The sequence below is a fragment of the Cervus canadensis genome, chromosome 22 (genome assembly GCF_019320065.1).
Source record: "Cervus canadensis isolate Bull #8, Minnesota chromosome 22, ASM1932006v1, whole genome shotgun sequence".
NCBI lineage: Eukaryota > Metazoa > Chordata > Mammalia > Artiodactyla > Cervidae > Cervus > Cervus canadensis.
The window spans coordinates 48,412,591-48,439,718 of NC_057407.1; the positions used below are offsets into that span (position 1 = coordinate 48,412,591).

The following is a 27,128-nucleotide window of genomic DNA, read 5'->3' on the forward strand; positions in this document are numbered from 1 at the left end:
AACGGTGATATTTCAAGTTGCTGACATTACTCAAAATGCTGCTTTCCTCAGGTCATTGATAAGCATTCCTAACTAAATCCAATGGTCTTTACCTCTCCACTCAAGTCTCTAACAATTACTTCCTCAAATGAGGTATGTGCTTTCTGCAGGTGCAGAGATCCTCCCTACAGTCCTGTCTTTTAGACTTTCCACCATGTCCTTCATTGATTCTATCAGCAGCTATCCCTCTGGGCTCAGTTTCAAGTCCTCAGGGCTTCTCCCTGACACCAGCTCCATTAGAATGCTGGAGATTAACACCTGGAACATAGCGGATATTCCATCCAAACCCCTCTATTTTTCTAGAATTCGTAGTATTCGCATTCTCTAAGCTCAAAATAGTCAAAGTCATATTTTATTTATCTTTGCTATCTCTGAATATAACCAAATTCTTTCATTACTTTCTCCACAATGTTTAGGTCCTTTTTCCCCATACATAACCATAATCCCAATCTCTAATAATTTTGAAGATTAATTTCCTTCAGTAGGCTTTCAGAGAAAATTCTTACCTCATGTTTTCATCTGATTTAATGAATCCCTCATACAACTCTGGAAGTTTTTCTTCAAACAGTATTTTCAAGGACTCATAAGCAACGCCCTCGTCTTGAATTGTTTCAAATTTACTAATTCTCAAAACGCTGACATACTAACTGTCCTTTCTTCCCAACAGCCTCAAGGTCTCCCAGCACAGGGACTGCTCCTCCCACTACTGGCTTGACCATCCCCCAGAGCAGGAGTCTCCAAATGCTGGTCTTAAGATCAAGACATGGCGGAGGAGCCAAGATGGCAGAGGAATAGGACGGGGAGACCACTTTCTCCCCTACAAATTCATAGAAAGAACAAGTGAACGCAGAGCAAACTTCACATAACAACTTCTGATCGCTAGCTGAGGTCATCAGGCGCCCAGAAAAGCAGCCCATTGTCTTCAAAAGGAGGTAGGACAAAATATAAAAGATAAAAAGAGAGACTAAAGAGCTAGGGATGGAGACCCGTCCCGGGAAGGGAGTCTAAATAGAGGAAGTTTCCAAACACCAGGAAACCCTCGCACTGGCGGGTCTGGGGGAAGTTTTCAAATCTCAGAGGGCAACCTAACTGGGAGAGAAAATAAGTAAAACCCACAGATTACATGCCTAAAAGCAAATCCCAGCAGAAAAGTACCCCAGACTCCGCCACCAGCAAGTGGGGGCGGTACGGAGAGGGGCGGGCGGCATTGCTTAGGGTAAGGACCAGGCCTGAGTGCCCTGAGGGCAATCGGAGGGAGCTTTTGTGAGATTCCAACTTAAACTGTGGGATAGCAAAAGAGAGAGAGAAAATTAACCGGCCGAACACACTGCCGGCCATTTGCAGAACAAAGGGTCTGAGCAAGTCCAGAGAAGAGCTAGCCAGCTGCGGACTGGCCCAGCCCTGCCGGGGGGGGGGGCAAACTTTGTCCCAAAGACGGCATCCCCTACCACACTGCAAACAGACCTCCAGTTTCTAACCAAAGACTTCCTGAGATTCTGGATGGTCGACATCCGCTGGGAGGGTTGCGGCTAAACTCAAGGCGCATGCACCCGACCAGCGCAGGCAGAAACTGAGGCTGGGGCCGCGGAGGGGAGAAGGCGCACACACCGGGGGAGAGTGCGCCCGTCAAGCTCCTGGCTGCCTGAGCTGCTCCCGCCGGGGAAGGCACAAAACGCAGGCGCAACCGAGTCTGCGCTTTTGTGGAACACCCGAAAACTGGAACCGCATGCAACGCAGGGCACGCTCCATATAGAGCAGCCGGGAGCCTGAGCAGCGTAGACGGGGAAAGCAGCACACCCCACCCCCCCACTCCCCGCAGCGCGACAACGGAACTAGCGAACCTGAACAAGAGACTACCTCCGCCCGCCTGTGTCAGGGCGGAAATTAGGCACTGAAGAGACCGGCAAACAGAAGCCAAATAAACAAAGGGAACCGCTTCAGAAGGGACCGGTGCAACAGATTAAAATCCCTGTAGATAACATCGACTACACCGGAAGAGGCCTGTAGATATCGAGAAGTGTAAGCTGGAACGAGGCGCTATCTGAAACTGAACCAAACCCACATTGACCGCAACAGCTCCAGAGAAATTCCTAGATATATTTTTACCTTTTTTTTCTTTTCTTTTTTATTTTTTCTCTTTTATTTTCTTTTAAAATTCCCTATTACTCCCCCACTAGTCCTTAACTGTCATTTTCATATATTTTTACAATTTTTTTTAATTAGGAAAAAAACTTTTTTCTTGTTTTTTTTTTTCGTTTTCTTTTCTTTTCTTCTTTTTCTCTTATTTTCTTTTAAAGTCTATTACTTCTCTACCACTCCTTAATTTTCATTTTCATTTCACTATAACCTTGCAAAAGAAAAAAGAGAGAAGCCCTATTTTTAAACCAAACTTCATATATATTTCTAAAATTTTTTGTGTTTTTGTTTTTAATATTGAATTTTTAAGAGTCTAACCTCTACTCTAGATTTTTAATCTTTGTTTTTCAGTATGTGATATAAATTTTGGACATTAAGAATCCAATATTCAGTTCCCATTTTTATTCAGGAGTGTGTTGATTACTCTCTCCCACTTTTGACTCTCCATTTTCTACCTCAGAACACCTCTATTTCCTCCTTTCCCCTTCTCTTCCCAATTCAATTCTGTGAATCTTTGTGGGTGTCTGGGCTACGGAGAACACTCTGGGAACAGAGAACTGCATAGATCTGTCTCTCTCCTCTTGAGTCCCCCTTTTTCTCCTCCTGCTCATCTCTCTCTCCCTCCTCCCTCTCCTCTTTTTCATGTAACTCTGTGAACCTCTCTGGGTGTCCCTCACGGTGGAGAATCTTTTCACCATTAACCTAGAAGTTTTATTATCAGTGCTGTATAGTTGGAGAAGCCTTGAGACTACTGGAAGAATAAAACTGAAATCCAGAGGCAGGAGACTTAAGCCCAAAACCTGAGAACACCAGAAAACTCCTGACTACACGGAACATTAAGTAATAAGAAACCATCCAAAAGCCTCCATACCTACATTGAAACCAACCACCACCCAAGAGCCAATAAGTTCCAGAGCAAGACATACCATGCAAATTCTCCAGCAATGCAGGAACATAGCCCTGAGCATCAACATACAGGCTGCCCAAAGTCACACCTAACACATAGACCCATCTCAAAACTCATTACTGGGCACTCCATTGCACTCCAGAGAGAAGAAATCTAGTTCCACGCACCAGAACACCGACACAAGCTTCCCTAACCAGGAAACCTTGACAAGCCAATCGTCCAACCCCACCCACTGGGTAAAACCTCCACAATAAAAAGGAACCACAGACCTCCAGAATACAGAAAGCCCACTCCAGACACAGCAATCTAAACAAGATGAAAAGGCAGAGAAATACCCAACAGGTAAAGGAACATGAAAAATGCCCACCAAGTCAAACAAAAGAGGAGGAGATAGGGAATCTACCTGAGAAAGAATTTAGAATAATGATAATAAAAATGATCCAAAATCTTGAACACAAAATGGAGTTACAGATAAATAGCCTGGAGACAAAGATGGAGAAGATGCAAGAAATGTTTAATAAAGACCTAGAAGAAATAAAAAAGAGTCAATTAAAAATGAATAATGCAATAAATGAGATCAAAAACACTTTGGAGGGAACCAAGAGTAGAATAACGGAGACAGAAGATAGGATAAGTGAGGTAGAAGATAAAATGGTGGAAATAAATGAAGCAGAGAGGAAAAAAGAAAAAAGAATCAAAAGAAATGAGGACAACCTCAGGGACCTCTGGGACAATGTGAAACACCCCAACATTCGAATCATAGGAGTTCCAGAAGAAGAAGACAAAAAGAAAGGCCATGAGAACATACTCGAGGAGATAATAGCTGAAAACTTCCCTAAAATGGGGAAGGAAATAGCCACCCAAGTCCAAGAAACCCAGAGAGTCCCAACAGGATAAACCCAAGGCGAAACACCCCAAGACACATATTAATCAAATTAACAAAGATCAAACACAAAGAACAAATATTAAAAGCAGCAAGGGAGAAACAACAAATAACACACAAAGGGATTCCCGTAAGGATAACAGCTGATCTATCAATAGAAACCCTCCAGGCCAGAAGGGAATGGCAGGACATACTTCAAGTAATGAAAGAGAATAACCTACAACCTAGATTACTGTACCCAGCAAGGATCTCATTCAGATATGAAGGAGAATTCAAAAGCTTTACAGACAAGCAAAAGCTGAGAGAATTCAGCACCACCAAACCAGCTCTTCAACAAATGCTAAAGGATCTCCTCTAGACAGGAAATACAGAAAGGTTGTATAAACGTGAACCCAAAACAACAAAGTAAATGGCAAAGGGACCACACCTATCAATAATTACCCTAAATGTAAATGGGTTGAATGCCCCAACCAAAAGACAAAGATTGGCTGAATGGATACAAAAATAAGACCCCTATATATGCTGTCTACAAGAGACCCACCTCAAAACAAGAGACACATACAGACTAAAAGTGAAGGGCTGGAAAAAATATTTCACGCAAACGGAGACCAAAAGAAAGCAGGAGTCGCAATACTCATATCAGATAAAATAGACTTTCAAATAAAGGATGTGAAAAGAGACAAAGAAGGACACTACAAAATGATCAAAGGATCAATCCAAGAAGAAGATATAACAATTATAAATATATATGCACCCAACATAGGAGCACCGCAATATGTACGGCAAACGCTAACGAGTATGAAAGAGGAAATTAATAGCAACACAATAATAGTGGGAGACTTTAATACCCCACTCACAACTATGGATAGATCAACTAAACAGAAAATTAACAAGGAAACACAAACTTTAAATGACACAATGGACCAGCTAGACCTAATTGATAACTATAGGACATTTCACCCCAAAACAATCAACTTCACCTTTTTCTCAAGGGCACACGGAACCTTCTCCAGAATAAATCACATCCTGGGCCATAAATCTAGTCTTGGTAAATTCAAAAAAATTGAAATCATTCCAGTCATCTTTTCTGACCACAGTGCAGTAAGATTAGATCTCAATTACAGGAAAAAAAATTGTTAAAAATTCAAACATATGGAGGCTAAATAGCATGCTTCTGAATAACGAACAAATCATAGAAGAAATCAAAAAAGAAATCAAAATATGCATAGAAATGAATGAAAATGAAACACAACAACCCAAAACCTATGGGACACTGTAAAAGCAGTGCTAAGGGGAAGGTTCATAGCATTACAGGCTTACCTCAAGAAACAAGAAAAAAGTCAAATAAATAACCTAACTCTACACCTATAGCAACCAGAGAAGGAAGAAATGAACAACCCCAGGGTTAGTAGAAGGAAAGAAATCTTAAAAATTAGGGCAGAAATAAATGCAAAAGAAACTAAAGAGACCATAGCAAAAATCAACAAAGCTAAAAGTTGGTTTTTTGAAAAAATAAACAAAACTGACAAACCATTAGCAAGACTTATTAAGAAACAAAGGGAGAAGAACCAAATTAATAAAATTAGAAATTAAAATGGAGAGAGCAACAGACAACACTGAAATACAAAGGATCATAAGAGACTACTACCAGGAGCTCTATGACAATAAAATGGACAACTTGGATGAAATGGACAAATTCTTAGAAAAGTATAACTTTCCAAAACTGAACCAGGAAGAAATAGAAGATCTTAACAGACCCATCACAAGCAAGGAAATCGAAACTGTCATCAAAAATCTTCCAGCAAACAAAAGCCCAGGACCAGATGGCTTCACAGCTGAATTCTACCAAAAATTTAGAGAAGAGCTAACTCCTATCTTACTCAAACTCTTCCAGAAAATTGCAGAAGAAGGTAAACTTCCAAACTCATTCTATGAGGCCACCATCACCCTAATTCCAAAACCAGACAAAGATGCCACAAAAAAAGAAAACTACAGGCCAATATCACTGATGAACATAGATGCAAAAATCCTTAACAAAATTCTAGCAAACAGAATCCAACAACATATTAAAAAATCATACACCATGACCAAGTGGGCTTTATCCCAGGAATGCAAGGATTCTTTAATATCCGCAAATCAATCAATGTAATACACCACATTAACAAATTGAAAGATAAAAACCATATGATTATCTCAATAGATGCAGAGAAAGCCTTTGACAAAATTCAACACCCATTTATGATTAAAACTCTCCAGAAAGCAGGAATAGAAGGAACATACCTCAACATAATAAAAGCTATATATATGACAAACCCACAGCAAGCATTACCCTCAATGGTGAAAAACTGAAAGCATTTCCCCTAAAATCAGGAACAAGACAAGGGTGCCCACTCTCACCACTACTATTCAACATAGTTTTGGAAGTTTTGACCACGGCAATCAGAGCAGAAAAAGAAGTAAAGGAATCCAGATAGGAAAAGAAGAAGTGAAACTCATGCTGTTTGCAGACAACATGATCCTCTACATAGAAAACCCTAAAGACTCTACCAGAAAATTACTAGAGCTAATCAATGAATATAGTAAAGTTGCAGGATATAAAATTTACACACAGAAGTCCCTTGCATTCCTATACACTAACAATGAGAAAACAGAGAAATTAAGGAAACAATACCATTCACCACTGCAACAAAAAGAATAAAATACTTAGGAGTATATCTACCTAAAGAAACAAAAGACCTATACATGGAAAACTATAAAACACTGATGAAAGAAATCAAAGAGGACACAAACAGATGGAGAAACATACCGTGTTCATGGATTGGAAGAATCAATATTGTCAAAATGGCTATTCTACCCAAAGCAATCTATAGATTCAATGCAATCCCTATCAAGCTACCAACGGTATTTTTCACAGAACTAGAACAAATAATTTCACAATTTGTATGGAAATACAAAAAACCTCAAATAGCCAAAGTAATCTTGAGAAAGAAGAATGGAACTGGAGGAATCAACCTGCCTGACTTCAGACTCTACTACAAAGCCACAGTCATCAAGACAGTATGGTACTGGCACAAAGACAGAAATATAGATCAATGGAACAGAATAGAAAGCCCAGAGATGAATCCACGAACCTATGGACACCTTATCTTCGACAAAGGAGGCAAGGATATACAATGGAAAAAAGATAACCTCTTTAACAAGTGGTGCTGGGAAAACTGGTCAACCACTTGTAAAAGAATGAAACTAGAACACTTTCTAACACCATACACAAAAATAAACTCAAAATGGATTAAAGATCTAAATGTAAGACCAGAAACTATAAAACTCCTAGAGGAGAACATAGGCAAAACACTCTCCGACATAAATCACAGCAAGATCCTCTATGACCCACCTCCCAGAATATTGGAAATAAAAGCAAAAATAAACAAATGGGACCTAATGAAACTTAAAAGCTTTTGCACTACAAAGGAAACTATAAGCAAGGTGAAAAGACAGCCCTCAGATTGGGAGAAAATAATAGCAAACGAAGCAACAGACAAAGGATTAATCTCAAAAATATACAAGCAACTCCTGTAGCTCAATTCCAGAAAAATAAATGACCCAATCAAAAAATGGGCCAAAGAACTAAACAGACATTTCTCCAAAGAAGACATACAGATGGCTAACAAACATATGAAAAGATGCTCAACATCACTCATTATCAGAGAAATGCAAATCAAAGCAACAATGAGGTACCATTACACGCCAGTCAGGATGGCTGCTATCCAAAAGTCTACAAGCAATAAATGCTGGAGAGGGTGTGGAGAAAAGGGAACCCTCTTACACTGTTGGTGGGAATGCAAACTAGTACAGCCACTATGGAGAACAGTGTGGAGATTTCTTAAAAAACTGGAAATAGAACTGCCATATGACCCAGCAATCCCACTTCTGGGCATACACACCTGAGGAAACCAGATCTGAAAGAGACACGTGCACCCCAATGTTCATCGCAGCACTGTTTATAATAGCCAGGACATGGAAGCAACCTAGATGCCCATCAGCAGATGAATGGATAAGGAAGCTGTGGTACATATACACCATGGAATATTACTCAGCCATTAAAAAGAATTCATTTGAATCAGTTCTAATGAGATGGATGAAACTGGAGCCCATTATACAGAGTGAAGTAAGCCAGAAAGATAAAGAACATTACAGCATACTAACACATATATATGGAATTTAGAAAGATGGTAATGATAACCCTATATGCAAAACAGAAAAAGAGACACAGATGTACAGAACAGTTTTGGACTCTGTGGGAGAAGGTGAGGGTGGGATGTTTCAAGAGAACAGCATCGAAACATGTATATTATCTATAGTGAAACAGATCACCAGCCCAGGTTGGATGCATGAGACAAGCGCTCAGGCCGGTGCACTGGGAAGACCCAGAGGGATTGGGTAGAGAGGGAGGTGGGAGGGGGGATCGGGATGGGGAATACATGTAAATCCATGGCTGATTCATGTCAATGTATGACAAAACCCACTACAATATTGTAAAGTAATTAGCCTCCAACTAATAAAAATAAATGAAAAAAAAATTATAATAATAAAAAAAAGAAAAAGAAAAAAAAAGACCAAGACATGTTTTTCTTAGATCTAAAGATCTTTCATCTAAACAACTGTACCTTATCCTGAGACTATGTCCTTCCTCATTGTTTTTTATTTAAAAAAAAAAAAAAATTTCTTTCATGAAATAATGACAATAAAAGAACCTATATCCTTATTCTCAATGTCCTCACTTGAAAAAAACAAAAGTAGCCCTAGGACAAGTCTCTTGTTCCCCATTTCTGGAAGGAAATGAAAAGTAATTTCTCAGTCCATGAAACCCCAAAGTCTGGAAAGCACTGTCCCCCATGAACCGGCATAGGACAATTCTTTAATGTGGAACAGCTGTGCGTCTCCTTAATAGCAATGCAGTCCTTTGCTTTCTTTAAATTTCATTTCTTCCAAATAATTTTCTACTTTCTACCATACTAGACCCTGTTACATGGCATCCCTACCAGCCCACATTAACTTCTGTGATTTATACTGCTATAACACTTTTCAGGTTCTGAATGTTTTCATCTCCTCATCTTAAGAAGTCTTTGCATACAATGGAAACAATTTTTAATCATGTCCCCTCCTCCTTCCTCTTGCTACCTTATTCTACCAATAAAAGCTTCACAAATAATAGAGACTACAGTTATAAAGGAACTGTCTACTTACATCCTGACTACAGCCTACAGGGTCGCTAGCCAGTTGTCCACCACCACTGTAACAGGGTCCCATGAGCTCCGGAACTGGACCCAGCACCAGGGGTTACTTTCCACTTTCAGAAAGTTCTTCGGATTAGATCCTTAGAGTCACTAGGAACAACCCTAATCCTTCTTCCATGTGACACTACTTCCAGACTCTGAAGCCTGATTTCTCTCCCAATAAATCTCCTCTCCACTATCCACTAATTTAACAAATGATGCCACAATTCACTGTCACCCAAGCCAAAAGTGTTGGGGTCAATCTTGACTCCTCTCTTTTCCCCCATTTCCAATCACCAGCAAACCCTCTAAGTAACAGCAAGTCTGACCATTTCCCACCACTTCTATCCCTACCATTACTCCTACTACCACTACAGCTGTAAGATCTGTTGACTGGCTCTCACTTCCATTCTTATCTCCCTATAACAAATTCTTCAGAGAGTAACCAGTGTGTGACCACCCTCTAAAGGCCTCACTCAACCTTCAATCCTTTATGCTGCTTTATTTCCCCTAAAAGAACTGTTTACTACCTGACAGTGTGTTATATATGTATGCATATATGTATGTGTGTCCGTGTCTTACCCACCAGAAAATGAGCTTCATTTGGTCAAAGACTTTGTTTTATCCACCCTTATATATTTGGTATCTAGGAAACTTATCTTCGATGTAAAGCTACACTATTTGAAATTTTTAGCACAATAATAAATGGCTCTGTACCATTACTAAACATAACAACCAATTCAACAATTGTCCTATTGTTGGCCATTTGGACTATTTGCAAATTCGGGCAAATCCTGGAATTAACATTGTTATGCATAAGTTTTATAAGATCTTTCTGATTATTTTCCCAGGTATTCTGATGAGTGGAATGTATCAAATACCTTTAACTTAGAAAAACCTTTTGGGTAAAAGTGCCATATTATTTGTCCCTCAACAAAGTGCTAAATGTACCCTCTTTCTAGTAACAACAGAAAGGGACTGAGAAGAAACAAAGCCTGAACTTCTACTCAGCCCAAGACTCCACATTTCTAGTTTGACCTCTAAGACATGTTACAGAAGTGTTGATATTCACAAAACCATGTGTAGGGGTCAGAGGTCGTGCAGTGGAGAGGCTGGAGGAGGTGCAAGTACAACAGCTGGGCATCGTTTCCTTCTGGTGAACGTTAACTATACTTGTAGAACAAATACACCGCAAGAGTTAAAAAAAAAGAATGTATATGTAATGGTTTATGATCTAACAGCATAGATATGGAAAATGATATTTTAAATGGTGGAAGGATTGCAATAGCATATAAAAATGCATTTAACTAATTTCAGTAATCATAATTGATGACGATAGTATTCAGTTCAGTCACTCAGTCATGTCCAACTCTTTACAACCCCATGGACTGCAGCAATGGATGCCAGGCCTCCCTGTCAATCACCAACTCCCAGAGTTTACTCAAACTCATGTCCATTGAGTTGGTGATGCCATCCAACCGTCTCATCCTCTGTTGTCCCCTTCTCCTCCGGTCTTCAATCTTTCCCAGCATCAAGGTCTTTTCAAATGAGTCAGCTCTACCCATCAGCTTCAACATCAGTCCTTCCAATGAATACTCAGGGCTGGTTTCCTTTAGGATTGACTGGTTGGATCTCCTTGCAGTCCAAGGGACTCTCAAGAGTCTTCTCCAACACCACAGTTCAAAAACATCAATTCTTCGGCACTCAGCTTTCTTTATAGTCCAACTCTCACATCCATACATGACTACTGGAAAAACCATAGCTTTGACTAATGGACCCTTGTTGGCAAAGTAATGTCTCTGCTTTTGAATATGTTGTCTAGGTTGGTCATAAGTTTTCTTCCAAGGAGCAAGCGTCTTTTAATTTCATGGCTGCAGTCACCATCCACAGTGATTTTGGAGCCCAAAAAAATAAAGTCTGTCACTGTTTCCAGCAGATGCCATGATCTTAGTTTTCTGAATGTTGAGTTTTAAGCCAACTTTTTCACCCTCCTCTTTCACTTTCATCAAGAGGCTCTTCAGTTCTTCTTTGCTTTCTGCCATAAGGGTGGTGTCATCTGTGTATCTGAGGTTAGTGATATTCCTTCTGGCAATCTTGATTCCAGCTTATGACTCATCCAGGCCAGCATTTCACATGATGTACTCTGCATATAAATTAAATAAGCTGAGTGACAATATACAGCCTCGACGTACTCCTTTTCCTATTTTGAACCGGTCTGTTGCTCCAGGTCCAGTTCTAACTGTTGCTTCTTGACCTACATACAAATTTCTCAGGAGGCAAGTCAGGTAATCTGGCATTCCCATCTCTAGAAGAATTTTCCAGTTTGTTGTGATGCACACAGTCAAAGGCTTTGGCATAGTCAATAAAGCAAAACTAGATGTTTTTCTGGAATTTCCTTGCTTTTTCGATGATCCAGTGGATGTTGGCAATTTGATCTCTGGTTCTTCTGGCATTTCTAAATCCAGCTTGAACATCTGGAATTTCATGGTTCACATACTGTTGTTGAACCCTGGCTTGGAGAATTTTGAGCATTACTTTGCTAGCGTGTGAGATGAGTGCAACTGTGCAGTAGTTTGCACATTCTTTGGCATTGCCTTTCTTTGGGATTGGAATGAAAACTGAACTTTTCCAGTCCTGTGGCCACTGCTGATTTTTCCAGATTTGCTGGCATATTGAGTGCAGCACTTTCAGTGCATCATCTTTTAGGATTTGAAATAGCTCAACTGGAATCCCATCACCTCCACTAGCTTTGTTCGTAGTAATGCTTCCTAAGGACCTCTTGATTTTGCATTCCAGGATGTCTAGCTCTCAGTGAATGATCACACCATCATGGTTATCTGGGGCATGGAGATCTTTTTTGTATAGTTCTGTGTATCCTTGCCACCTCTTCTTAATATCTTCTGCTTCTGTTAGGTCCATATCATTTCTGTCCTTTATTGTGATCATCTTTACATGAAAGGTTCCCTTGATATCTCTAATTTTCTTGAAGAGATCTCTAGTCTTTCCCATTCTATTGCTTTCCTCTATTTCTTTGCACTGATAACTGAGGAAGGCTTTCTTATCTCTCCTTGCTATTCTTTGGAACTCTGCATTCAAATGGGTATATCTTTCCTTTTCTCCTTTGCCTTTCACTTCTCTTCTCTTCTCAGCTATTTGTAAGGTCTCCTCAGACAACCATTTTGCCTTTTTGCATTTCTTTTTCTTGGGGATGGTCTTGATCACTGCCTCCTGTACAATGCCACGAACCTTCATCTGTAGTTCTTCAGGCATTCTGTCTATCAGATCTAAACCCATGAATCTATTTGTCACTTCCACCATATAACTGTAAGGGATCTGATTTAGGTCATACCTGAATGGCCTAGTGGTTTTCCCTACTTTCTTCAATTTAAGTCTGAATTTGGCAATAAGGGGTTCATAATCTGTTATTTCAAGTCTGTGAGGTTTATAATGTTGGGATTAAGGCAAATGAGCAATTTTGGATCTTCTCATTTATCATCAGGTTCTTCCACAGATGAAATGTAAGGAAAAGAAACAGATGAAGAAGACAAGTAAATTTAGAGCGACTTAAAAGATACATCAAAAAAATTTTTACATAGGCAAGACTATAGCATCTTGAGGTATACACTTAGGTGATAAAACCTTAAAAGAAATACAAGGAAATACATTTAAGTTAGAATAGCAGTTACTTTTGGAGAAAGAGAAGGCGCTATGAATGGGCTGGGAAGCCCAGAGGAGCTTTTGGATGGCCAGCAACATTCTCCTTCTTGATCATGGTGATGGCTACACAGCGGTCACTACATACAAGGAAGCTATATTTTTGTCATGATTTTCTACATCTATTAGAGTTTATGATTAAAAGATGGTAAATGCTTATGATAAATGACAGAGCAGAGACTTAAAATGCTGTTCTCTAACCAATTTAAGCCAATATTTTCCAAACTTCTTAAGGTAGGACAGAAACAGAAATTAGCAAAGCATGACTCCAAATGATAAATATTTGCCTGGATTCTGATAGTTTACTGTAAAAATTACACCTTCCCCCCCAAATTACGAGAAACATAATTTTTTTTTTACTTCACCAAAAATGTAAAAAGGTTGCTGGTTAGGAAAAAAACAAAAAGAAGCCTGAACTACCTAAGAGACAGGCTAGCTTTAGACGTTGTCACCGACTGTCTATGCAGGCAAATTATACTCTGTTGTTAAATAAGCCACTCTCATGTCATTACAGGAACATCTTGGAGATATAATGGATTCATTTCAAGCCAACACAATAAAGTAAGTATTGGAATAAAGCAATACTTCTGGTTTCCCAGCGCATATAAAAGTTGTGTTTACACTACAGTCTACTTAGTGTGCAATAGCATAAAAAAAGCACATACCTTAATTCAAAAAATATTTTATTGCTAAAAGATACCAACCATCATCTGATAACACAGGATAACACATCTGATGAGACAGATAACAATCTGTAAAAATGCAGGATCTCTGAAGCACAGTAAATTACAATAAAAAAAGGTCTACCTGTAATTTCACCAACATGTATCTCAGGGAAGCCACATAAATAAAAACTAAAAGAACTGACCCCTGGTCTTGTAGGCTGATCTGGCTAGTTTTCACTATAATGGGGTACATATGAAACTATCCCAATACATAAAACAGTCCTAATAAATACGAGAAATTTAGTTACTATTCTCAAAGTACTATTCTCCACTTACCTCTCTTAACTCTCCAATCCTCCGAAGTGCTTTATCCTGACTCTGACTTAATATACCCTTTAATTTAAAAGGAAACAAAAAAAAGCTGGTTCAAACAGCCACATGACATAGTAATGAAAAGCAAGTTTAAAAGATCACAAATCACTGAATTTTCTTTCCAATACCCTTTACTTCTGCAACTATGCAATCACAACTCTCTCCTGCCACTTAGTGGTAGACTTATGTACATTTAGAAACAAAAAAACACAATTCAAAGAAATACAAGTAAGGTACTCACAGAACTTAGGAATAAGATGACCTTTTGAGAATGAGCTTATGGAATATTAATAATACACTGGATTAAATCAGAACTATCCCCCTACTTCTATAGGCCACATGTTTAAGAAATTATCAAACTAAATACTTTATGTGTAATAATCTAATTTTTACACTTGTTATGGACAATTAGAATAGTGAAATCAGCAACAAATAACTGGTGTTACTATTCTCAACTGATTATATTCCAAACCAAAGTCAGATAATTTAATGTTGTACTCAAAGCAGACTATTATTAATGGCAGATTAAATATTTTAAAATAATATACATGGGGAAATAAAGTTTATCAAAACTGACTTTACAAATAACTTTTTGGTTACACAATTAATGTCTTTAAATGGGACAAGACATTAAACTGTTTTAAATAACTTCTATAGTAAGAATGAACACTATCTGATTTTATAAATAAGAGCACCATCTGAACTGGAGTGATATTTCCCCTTAGCTCTGACATGTGAATTATCACCTGGGATGCCTGCTGGGAAATTTCTGGCCATGAACAGGATGAGAGAGAAGGGCAAAAGTAAGTTACCAGGACTATAATCACTCCTACTCTCCACACACTTAACCAAGGGCTTTATAAGCAGCAACCTCAGGAAACAGAAGAGAGGATGCTTATTTTTGGACCCTGATATAAGGACAAGAAACAGATGTCTTCAGGTATTTAGAAAGCTGTATGTTTATCTACCATTAAAAGAAAGATGTAGCCTACAGACTGACCTACAGACTGACCCACCAGGAAACAGGCTTGAGAGAAGCAAGCATGGCTTAAACCCAAACTTCTTATATACTGCCTACTCGAGGAAGCCCATCCCTACCAGAGGCAAAAACATTTGTGATTTCTCTCATTCTCTTCATCAAAATCCCTAATAGTAAAACAGGTTAAATACTTTGGTCATATGAAGAATTATTAAAAGCCAGGATCAGAACTATCTTATTACAAGATCCTAATTTTAAAATTACATATGAATCAATATGAATAGCCAACAAATCACTTACTTGTAGCTTTTTCTTCTCTCTATGAAGAGTCTGATAAGCTGTAATAAGCTAAAATAAAGAAAAAGTCACTAATAACATCAGTCATTCCTATATAAATGCAGTTAATTGTTCTAAACTCTGCTAAAATATCTCATTATGAAAGTAAGTCAAAGGAACCCTTTAATAGACAATTCAAGTTAATCAGATGCATATGCAGTTGAAACTAAATAATATAGGTAATATATTTCTAAAAAATAAAATGTAACTTGACTATAAAAATACTAAATTACATTTTATTTCACCTAGACACATACCTCTAATACCTAATTCATAAAATGGGATTAGAGCCCATTGCCTAAAGACTACTCAAACTGTGGTCACAGATCAGTCTCATAAACAAAAGCATCACCTGGAGCCTGCTATTAATAGAAATAGAAGTCCTTGGGCCCCACCTCACACTAACTGAATGAGAAGCAGAGGGAGGGTGGAGAAAGAGCAATGTGAGAATCATAAGGCTACAGGCAACAATTTGCTCCAAAATTTTACTAAGAGTCCTGGCCAAAGGGCCTCAGCACCAGTGAAGGCCTTTAACTAGATACTGCCACCCACTACTTACCACTAGGATCCAGTGGAGCTAGGGAATCAACAGTTCAGCCAACGACAGGCGTAAAGACTAGGCCCTCACATGAATTAGAGAACATGAGGAGGAAATTTTCATACTAGCAAAAAAAAAGTCATGCCCTTACCTCACAACATTTTCCTTTGTAGCCATTCAATCTTCGTTCCATCCTCCGCAACCACTGGATCAACTGCTCTTTGCTGAGACTGTCTAAATTCCCAAGTGAGTCTTCATTCTCACTCTCCATATCAGAGGGTGGATCAAAGAAGGCAGCAGAAGAGTCCAGGTCGAACCGATTCAGGGATTCTCTAGAAGATGTGCGTACCAAAGACTCTTTAGAGGAAGATCGGACTAGAGATTCCTTCACTGGACTCCGAAACAGAGACTCCACGGACGGCACGCGGAGCTGGAGCTTCTGTGCAAAAGACTGCGTGTCACTCGACTGCAACCAAAACGCAACAGGACATGCGGGTTAAAACACACACTGAGACTTCTGTTATTCCCTAATCACCAGCCAGAATCTGTTAAAAGCTCTAGCACATTTAACTTCATTCCTGACATTTTACACAATACACTATTGGCTGAAAAACAAGAGACGCCCGGTTATTTCTGAAAAGGCTCTGGACCTTGAGTCAGAGGACTGGGGTGTAGGTCCCAGGTCTGTCACTGAGCAGTGGAATAACCTTCACTAAGTCACTTCCCTTCGGTTTGCCCATCTGTAAAAAAGAAGGAAGCCGTGCTTTCCCAGCAGACCTCACCTGTGTGCTGTGAGATTCATCCACTAAACTAAGATCCTTGGAGGCAGGGGCCAACAATACCACAGTGTACACCCAGGACCTCAAATGGGGACATGTACTGTGAGGTGTGAAGTGTGTGGCTGAATCTGGAGCCTGCCTGGAGGCGCAGAGTCCTCATCACTCTTCTCAGGCAGAGGGTAGGTAACGCGGAGTGAGCGCATCTTGCTCAGTAACACAACACAAGGCAGAGCTGACTGGTGACGCTGGGCTCTGCTCTCCTCACCACTGTCTACGGGGAATAAACGTAAGCGTTACAAAACCATGAAGGGCAGTGCGAGTCTGAGCTCAAGCCCCTCTGCGGGGATCAGTAAGCCTCACGTTAGAAACAGTGATCAGCAAGAGCTATCCCCTTAATTGGCATATTAATGTTAACGATAATGCATTGTTTTGTAAAACAGCCATGGAAAGTACTCTTACTTCAATAACCTGCATTATTCAAAGCAGCATTACTTTGTTCACATGACAGCAGTCAGTACTTAAGGTGTTTCCTAGAAACTCATTCTCACTAGGGCAACAGGGTCACTGAAAGATCTCAAAGATGCTAGGAACGAAACGCTCAGAGGAGACTGAGGTCATGTGCAGGCAAAGATTACAAGAAAACAGAAAGATTCTCTTTAATATTCAATAAAAAAAAAAATCAGACCAGGATTACTTTATAGATTTTAGAGATTTAATAATAGTAGTTGGCAAGGTGTGAGTTAACAGGGGCTCACCCTCTTCATAAACACAGAGATTTATTACAGGAGATTAGTAACAGTAAAAACTGAAAACAACCCAAATATTCACCACTAGAGGATATATCAACTACAATGTATGTAAGGAGGTTCAAGACATATTATTAAATGGGAAAACTCAGATTATAAAATAACACATATACTGTGAGGTCGTTTTAATTTAAAGTAGCTACATATAGTTTTGAATCTGTATGTATGTGTATACAAACACCTTGAGAACCAGGTCGTTAAAGGACCAACACAAAAAGTTAACAGTGAGTGGGTCTGAGTGGTAAGATTTTAAGTGATTTTTACTTTCATTTTTCTTATTTTCATGTACTTTGCAATTTATTCTTTCATAATGTGCAAGTTTTACCTCTGTTCTGGGACAGGGTGGAGAATGTCTTAAGGGAGAAGAGGGACCCTCATGCTCAAAACCCCGAAGACCACTTTACGCCTACTCCATCACCAGCCACCTCTGACCCACGCAAAAAGTGCTCTTCAGCTCCTACAGACAGTATCCTTGTAAACTGCCTCAGGACAAACAAGTGAGAAGTCTGACTACCACTAGAAATAGCTGTTATTTTAGGTGAGCCAGGACTAATGAACAATGTCAAAGACATGTATGTGCAGAAGCTCTCAAGCTGGGTAACTGTCACATCTACTCTGCTTGGCAGGAAGGTGATTGACTGTCGTGATTTAGCCTGTTGAGGTGCCGAGCAAAGTTGCCTAAGTTTAAATCCTGGTTCCGCCACAATCAATGTTCAAAACAAGAGTCAAGTTACTTAACCTCACGAGTCTTGTTTCCGCCTCTCTAAAATAGGGATGACAAAAATAATAATGATGGTAATACTACTACCTACCTCATAAGGATGCCACAAGGACTGAATGAGTTAACATGTACACGCAAATTGCTTATAATGTAGCAAATATGCAATAAAACATTAATTATCATTATTAGTATTAGAGAAAGAAGACTAAAAGACAAACTTACACTTAAGAACCACACTCAAGCTTATGTGGCAGACTCTTCTGGCTCTACGATGCGGGAGCTTAGAGCACAGGCTCTGCAGCCAGACTTCATGGGTTCAAGTCTTCCTTCCACCACTGACCAGCAATATGACCTTAGGCAAGTTACAGTGCCCCTCTATGCCTCTGTTTCTTCATAAGTAAACGGGGGAAAACAGCATTCCCCTCCCAGGGCGCCTATGAGGAGTACTACCTGAGCACATGTGAAGCACTTCACGCCATGACTGGCTTGAACTGTCATCACCAGATATCCAACACTATCTATCAATAGATACCTAATCCTCCCTTCTTCCTTTCCACCAGACACCAGTTTCGTTCAGGCTAACAATACAGCCAGGTCAAACATTCACCTTCTCAAATACAAACTAAAACCACAACGAGACACTACCACATATCCACTAGGATGGCTAAAATTAAAACCATGGAAAACTCCAAGTACTGGTGGCGATGTAAAGCCATCCTTTCTGGAAAACTACTAGTATTTATTAACACTAAAACTAAACACATGTGTACTCTGTGGAACAGCAGTTTGATCCACTGGAGAAGGGACAGGCTACCCACTCCAGTATTCTTGGGCTTCCCTTGTGGCTCAGCTAGTAAAGAATCCGCCTGCAATGCGGGAAACCTGGGTTCAATCCCTAGGTTGGGAAGATCCCCTGCAGAAGAGAAAAGCTACCCACTCCAGTATTCTGGCCTGGAGAATTCCATGGACTGTATAGTCCATGGCGTCACAAAGAGTTGGACACGACTGAGCAACTTTCACTTCACTATATACCCAGTACAAATGTATAATTATGTTCAACAATAGACATATACTATAGTAGCTCTGTTCAAAACAGTACCAAACCTGAAACTACTGTTGATGTTCATCAATAACAGACGGGAAAAATCAACTGTTGTCTGATCATTAAAGGAATACTAGACAGCAACAAGAATTAAAGATTAATAGCCGCAAACAAGAATATACATGAATCTCACTAACAGTATTAAACAAAAGAAGCCAGACGCAAAAGAATATCCACTTCTGATTTTATTTACATAAACTCAGAAACAGGCAAAAGTAATCTACAGTGTTAGAAGCCAAAACAGTAGTTAACCCCCGCCCCTAGTGTGAGAGGAGAACAGAAAGGAACACAAGGGTTTCTGGGAAACTGGTAATTTCTGTTTCTTGATTTTGGGTGCTGGTTACAAAGCTGTGTTTGGTTTGTGAAAATTCAGAAAACTGTATACGGAATACATGATACTTTTCTGAATGTAGACTTTAGAGTGTGATACATTACATTTCAATTAAAGGATTTTTAAAATTAGCTCTGGGCGTCCCTGGTGGCTCAGTGATAAAGAATCCACCTGCCAGTGCAGGAGACACCGGCTCGTCCCCTGATCCAGGAGGATCCACATGCCTCCGAGCAACTAAGCTGTGCCCACAACTATTAAGCCTGTGCTCTGGGGTCTGGGAGCTGCAACCACTGAGCTTGGGTGCCGTAGCGCCTGTGCGGTGCAACAGGAGAAGGCATGGCAATGGGAAGCCGCACACTACCACCAGAGGGGAGCCCCGCCCACCACCAGAAGGGAGCTCCGCCCACCACCACCAGAGGGGAGCCCCGCCCACCACCACCAGAGGGGAGCCCCGCCCACCACCACCACCGGAGGGGAGCCCACACAGCAACAAAGGCCCAGCACAGCTACAGATAAAAGGACTCATAAAATCATTAAAAATATAAATTTAAAATCATAACAAAATTAGCTTTTTCCAGACTCTGGTTCAGCCACGAGTGGGCTGTATGCCAAAGCTCAGCCAATAATGGATACTACTGAGTGGGACTCTAAAGGATGCGACTTTCCAGAGTTTTCTGGCAGTCCAGTGGTTAGGACTTCACACTTTCACTGTGGGGGCCTGGGTTCAGTCCCTGGTCAGAGAACTAAGATCCCACAAGCCACACAGTGCAGCCAAAAACCACGGTGGAGCCTTCTAGAAGAAATATCATTTTCCTGATAAAAAGGAATGTGTCTTTTGTCCTATGGAGAATGGAGATGTATTTCCTGGAGGCCAAACTTGGAACCGGGAAGATGAAAGGCAGTGATCAGAATGAGAGGGAAAACGGAGGGCAGGACAAGAAGTCAAAGGGAAAAGGGTCTCTAATAAACTGTCTCCAACGTTTCTGCTACATGAAAAACTCAGCTCCCACTGGCTCCAACTACTGTCGGGTTTCTGGTACCAAAGACATTCACTGATTTATAGCTCACTTTCCAAAAAGCTGATGGGGACTAGAGAAGGAGAAATGTATAAGTAATAACAAACGAACACAGAGTTACTTTTTAACTCCTTTCTGTCTCACGCACTTGACCCTGTGTTCATTCCTCCTTCCTATTTCCCCAACAGTGTTGCTGTTCAGACCTTTATCCTCCACCAACTGGGTATCTGTAGCAGCCTCTGTCCTCCTGCCTCAAAACTCCTATCTACCGGTCTGTCGCTGCGTCACATGGTCACTAGGGTGTTTAGGATTTCTTCCTAAAATATAATTCGGTTCATTTCATTCCAGCTCTTAATTTGAACTCTCACTTAATAGAAAGATCAAAATCCTTCACTTATGTTCAAGATTCCCACTTCCCAAGACCCATTTCTTTGTAAAATCACCCCTCCACATAACAGAAACTTAAGTTCTAACACGTAACTTCCTGTTTCCTGAACAAATGCATTGTCTGTGTGCCTCTGTACTATCGCCCAAAGTTTCCGTGCATATGGAAACCCAAACATCCTTCAAAAGTGAGCTCAAACTTCTAGGAGTTCACCCATCAGAAACTGCCTTTCTTAATGGCTAAGCACTTTACCAGGACCACTCCTGGAGCACAAACTGCATTCTGACTCACCATTAGTTACTTACTCGCTGATATAACAACTAACTGTTTATGCCTTAAAACAACTACAGAGATACAGCACAGTGGTTAAGAACAGACTTCCAGCTTTGAATTCCAGCTTTACTACTACTAACTTTAAGACCTCTGTTTCAATTTCCTCATCTATTAAAAAAAAAAAAAAAACTACTCTAGTAGATTGTTATGAGGATTAAATGGGCAAAAATATTTAAAATAGTCTCATGTATAGGAAGCACTAAATATGTTTTCCTACATTGTATCCACTGCACACACACCCTCACCCCAAACTTTATACTCTTATAGAACAGGATCCATATTCTCTATTTCTGTAGCCTTGCCTCAGTGCTTTCCACAAAGTGGGTACTTAGTACACATTTGTTCAGCTGAACCTTAACCTGGCAGTATGATAATGATGATCTAATGGGAAAACTTGAAATAATCAACAATTGATCAAAATGATACATATCATTTTTTACACATAGTGTATCTTATTTTAGAAATCATGAGCAAGAATTAATACAACATCACTAACACTCTACAGTAAGGTTCATAAGTTTTATTTGTAACAGAAAACTGCAAACAGCCCAGGTGTACATCAACAGGTGAACACCTACAGAATATTCATACAGAATTACTACACAACAACAGAAGGGAACAAACTACTGGTAACTACAACAAGGATGAGATTCCAAAAACACTGTGGTGAGTGAAAGGAGCCTTCCACAGAACAGTATACACTCTATGAGGCCACGTACATGTAAATCTAAAATAAGCAGAACTAATCTGTCGTATGGTGGGAAAAAATTAAACCAGGTTGCCTCTGAGAGGATCACCACAAGGGAACTTTCTGGGGTGAGGATAATCTTCCATAACCTGTGGTGGGTTTGGCACATACAACTGTCAAAACTCAGTCAATGCACATGTGAGGCTTGTACATTTCATTTTATATAAAATTCACTTCAAAAAAGAAATTACAAACACTGATCTCTAGATAATGATATGCATACTAAAACATCAGTACTGTGGCCTGCAACTTTGAAAGGCATCAAAAAAATAAAATAGATTGAGGTACACATAGAGGAATGAATATATGGACAGAAAAAAGAGTATGGTAAAGCATCAGTGACAGAAGTGAGGTGTTCAGTTCAGTTCAGTTCAGTCGCTCAGTCGTGTACGACTCTTTATGACCCCATGAATTGCAGCACACCAGGCCTCCCTGTCCAACACCAACTCCCGGAGTCCACCCAAACCCATGTCCATTGTGTCGGTGATGCCATCCAGCCATCTCATCCTCTGTCGTCCCCTTCTCCTCCTGCCCCCAATCCCTCCCAGCATCAGGGTCTCTTCCAATGAGTCAGCTTCTTCACATGAGGTGACCAAAGTATTGGAGTTTCAGCTTCAGCATCAGTCCTTCCAATGAATATTCAGGACTGATCTCCTTTAGGATGGACTGGCTGGATCTCCTTGCAGTCCAAGAGACTCTCAAGAGTCTTTTCCAACACCACAGTTCAAAAGCATCAATTCTTCGGTGCTCAGCTTTCTTCACAGTCCAACTCTCACATCCATACATGACCACTGGAAAAACCATAGCCTTGACTAGATGGACCTTTGTTGGCAAAGTAATGTCTCTGCTTTTTAATATGCTATCTAGGTTGGTCATAACTTTCCTTCTAAGGAGTAAGCGTCTTTTAATTTCATGGCTGCAATCACCATCTGCAGTGATTCTGGAGCCCAAAAAAATAAAGTCTGACACTGCTTCCACTGTTTCCCCATCTATTTCCCATGAAGTGATGATGATTGAGGTGTTAGGTACACATATGTTCACTTTATAAAGTTCTTTCAACTTTTCTATATGTTGGAAATTTTTCATAAGTATTGAAAATAAAATTAAAAGCAGTCTTTCACTTTCAGCAGTATTCAAAAACAGCAAAGAAAATTTCAAAATTTAATTTTACTACTATAATTTATTTTAAAAAAATAAATGATTTTCAAAACCAGACTTTTCCCCACAACTTAAAAAAAAATAACAGCATATAAGAATGACCATTTAAATGCCTATGTTTTGCTCTACTGAATTTAGTGAAACTCAGTTGTTTTTGGAGAAGGCAATGGCAACCCACTCCAGTACCATTGCCTGGAATATTCCATGGACCGAGGAGCCTGGTAGGCTGCAGTCCATGGGGTCGCAAAGAGTCGGGACTTGACTGAGCGACTTCACTTTCACTTTTCACTTTCATGCATTGGAGAAGGAAATGGCAACCCACTCCAGTGTTCTTGCCTGGAGAATCCCAGGGACGAGGGAGCCTGGTGGGCTGCAGTCCATGGGTCGCACAGAGTTGGACACGACTGAAGTGACTTAGTAGCAGCAGCTGTTATTTTGTTTTTGTTGTTTTTACTGAAGTTTAGTTGACTTACAATGATATGTTCCTTTCAGGCATGAAACATACTGATTGGACATTTTTACAGATTATGCACCAAAGTTATTACAATGTTACTGACTCTATTTCCAGTGCTGTACATTACACATCCCTATGATTTATTTATTTTATAGCTGGAAGCCTGTAGCTCTCAATCCCTTCACCTATTTCACCATGCTCCCACCCTCCTCATCTCTGGCAACCACTAGTCTGCTCTCCATATCTCATTTTAACAGCATATAAATTTAAATGAGGCAATACATGGCAAAAAATTATAGCTTGGGAGACATGTTTTTGTCATTCTACGATAATCCCACTATCAATAGCTAGTCACTGGTCTCTGGGCAAGTAATTTAAGGTTTCATGCCTAATACCTCATCTACACAGTATAAGAGGGTAATGCTAGATCCTACAGTTATCCTAAACTGCCAAAACACTAAAACTATAATCTAATAAAACTATTTCACAGCTTCTCAGATAAGGATGAATGCTCATATATACTTGTTTTACAAGTTTGTTTTACAAACTCTATTTTTCTCTATTACATGGTAGCATACACTAATTATTTTCAAATATCTGAGTTTTTTAAGTTTGTCTAAGGTAAAACGTCAACTTATGAATGAAGTGTCATTTTGATTAGCTGAATGTTATGTTCCGATTACCTGAATTTTGTGTACCAAATTAAACTGAAGAGTTAACTACTGTTAAGTATAACAGACATTTTTTTGAAAAGGGTATACTACACTTTTCTGCTTTCTTAGATAAGGACAGCGAGTAACCCTTTTTAATGACATCTCTGCCACAAACTGTGTGCCAAAATCTACTGGTTTACAGAGGATGATCTACCCAGTAGTAAGGGGGTCACAGGCAGCTACACCTTATAAACTCTTGGGCATGTTTTTCACCATCTCTTCTACCTTGGTGTCAACTCTGATTTCCTGCTCCCAATATCAGTAAGCATTCTACCTGCTTCAGGGATATCCATTGTTCCTAATTTGCTAACAACAACCAACAACCAATCTGTCAGAAATTTGTATAAAAGCAAACAGACTCTGAGTGGAGGTGTCTCCTTGTAACAAGAATTAAATGAGATCACGTACATAAAATGATTAACAACACCTGAGACACAGTAAATGCAATAAATACAACTAACTTTCTGAATATCACACATGTTCATTCCTCACCTTAATTAAAACTTAAGTCTCTCCTGAATTTGATCAAAACACTGGTTGTTATTCATTCTAGTTTTTGCATTCATAATTATATTCAGTCTGCTTGGACTATTCTACAATAGAATAAGCATTCTAAATAATATTTTCTGATTAATATTCCTTAAACATCACTGGATCTGTCCAGTAACATTAAGACTGATGCCTCCCAATATTTTACCCCTCCCTCAAGGCACTTACAAGAAATCATGTATTTGTAAAAGGACTTGGGATTAATTGGGGATGTTTCAAGGCCTGGGGACTTGGCCCAGAATCTGACTGGCCTCCCTGAAAAGAATGAGGTTCTCAGCTCACAGGTAACCTGTTCATGGAGTTTGGGAAGCTAGACAATACTTTAGAATGTTTAGTCTACATGATTTAGTTCATAAATCAGATTGTTGAGAAACTGCCTATGTTCATGCTCCAGGTCCTCAGAATCAGAAATGTTACTGCCCTACACTAGACACTGTTGAGAATAGCCAGGTTAATGATGAATAATCAATGTTCCTGCCCTACACTAGACACTGTTGAGAATAGCCAGGTTAATGATGAATAATCATCAGTAAAGCCAAAGATAATAAATGTTCATCTCAGACACTGCTATCATTAAGATTTTTTTAATGAATTTCTTTCTTTCTTTTTTGGAAGGAGTCAAAAGAAGGTTACATGAGTCCCACCCTCCAAATAACTTTTTAAAGTCAAAGATAAACTTAATTCTCTAGTCATAATATATTCTGCATTAGAATAAACTTTAAAAGAAATGCCATTTTCTTCACATCCCCCTTCTAGAATATGTAACTCAACATGTCTTTCAGTATGACTTACTCCTAATCTTTTACAACTATAAAGTCAGTCTTTTTTCAAAGTTTTATCTTCAGTGCCATTAGGTTTTTAAATGAGCAATAATGGAAGCTTACAAAACTGGAAGCTTACAAAACACGTATCACTTTCACTTTAAACTTTTTCCAAGAGACCGTCAACAGACTTGGATTTACCATACATACTGCATCCAGTGTTCGGACATCACTGTTTCATTGTAAAGTCAAATGCTAATAACATAGATTGACTGACACTGAAATGACTTGCTCTTTCTTTTAAATAACATTTAAAACAAACCTGAGGAGTTGTGGGTTCACTTCCGTTAACACTGTCGGGAGATTTTGTGGCTTGGAAAGACGCATTCTAAGAAAAACAAAGAAACACTGTAAAGAGAGGATCAGAAAACTAAAGTTTTAAAACTGTTAAGAACAAAGGCCAAGTACCTAAACCTATTAGACACACTTATCTATTAAACAAAATTAGTAAGTGCTCACTTATTAGAATTTTTTCATGCAAGGCAAAACTAGTATGGTAAGTATTTTAGAAAATTCATTTTGCTATTTTATCTGTAACTAGACAGCAAAGATTAGTATGTAGCAGAAATTAATTCAAACTAATCACATGCCTCCCCCTATTACAATCACCCCAGTTTTTTCCCTCAATACAAAATTAACATCAAGAATTCAATCAGCAAAACTCATTCAAGTAGAAAACTATCCAGAGAAAGTAATGTCAATTGTTCCTTACAATTAAATATTATTTAAAGTTATTCAGGCTAAGCTCTGAAAAATATCTTCCTAATAAGAAATGGAAATGCCTCATTCATTTAAAGCCATCAGTCTAAATGAAACTGGTAGGACAGTTTCCAGAAAAACTTAAAATTAAAAATAATTTCTTCCACAAATGAAAGTTTTTTGTTCTGTTCTGTTGGTATGACAAATGTTCTAATTTACACAGCATTCTACTTATTACATCAAACTTGTATGAGTTCCATAAGGTTTGATATTCTTTGAGATTCAAAATTCTACACTATTCATAATACACTAAGTGTCTAACTAAAATTAAACCTATAGAAGCAGCTCATGATAAAATAACGTCCATGTTTTAAACAAAAGCATTTAACCAAATACTAGCCACTTTGTTTCAGTAACTTAGTGAAAAGTACATTCCCCTACAACCTCTAGGGCTAACCAAGGAATGGTCAAACATATGACTCTTCTTATTCTTAAATACAAGTGGGGAAGGCACTCAACTTTACAAAAGTGTTCTCAAATTTTTGAACTCTCATTAGGTATTTGATACTATGAAATAATTAATTTTAGCTGTGATAAATGTACTGTGATTATGTAGTTTTAGTCTTTATCTTTTAGAAATATATACCGAAATACTTAGGTAAGATTTCTGA

At 39.2% G+C, this 27,128-nt stretch overlaps 1 protein-coding gene across 5 annotated transcripts in view; it reads right to left on the reverse strand.

Annotated features, from left to right (window-relative positions):
- The window catches only part of GOLGA4 (golgin A4), a 112,631-nt gene that overhangs the window by 55,884 nt on the left and 29,619 nt on the right, over positions 1 to 27,128 (reverse strand). For 4 of the 5 annotated variants that reach the window (XM_043441857.1, XM_043441856.1, XM_043441855.1 and 1 more), the window contains 4 exons: positions 26,021 to 26,086; positions 15,994 to 16,308; positions 15,269 to 15,316; positions 13,954 to 14,010 (listed from right to left, as the gene is read on the reverse strand). In XM_043441857.1, the coding sequence (XP_043297792.1) occupies positions 13,954 to 14,010; positions 15,269 to 15,316; positions 15,994 to 16,308; positions 26,021 to 26,086 (486 nt within the window). The remainder of the gene's footprint in view (positions 1 to 13,953; positions 14,011 to 15,268; positions 15,317 to 15,993; positions 16,309 to 26,020; positions 26,087 to 27,128) is intronic. The other variant, XM_043441858.1, reaches the window with a different exon arrangement.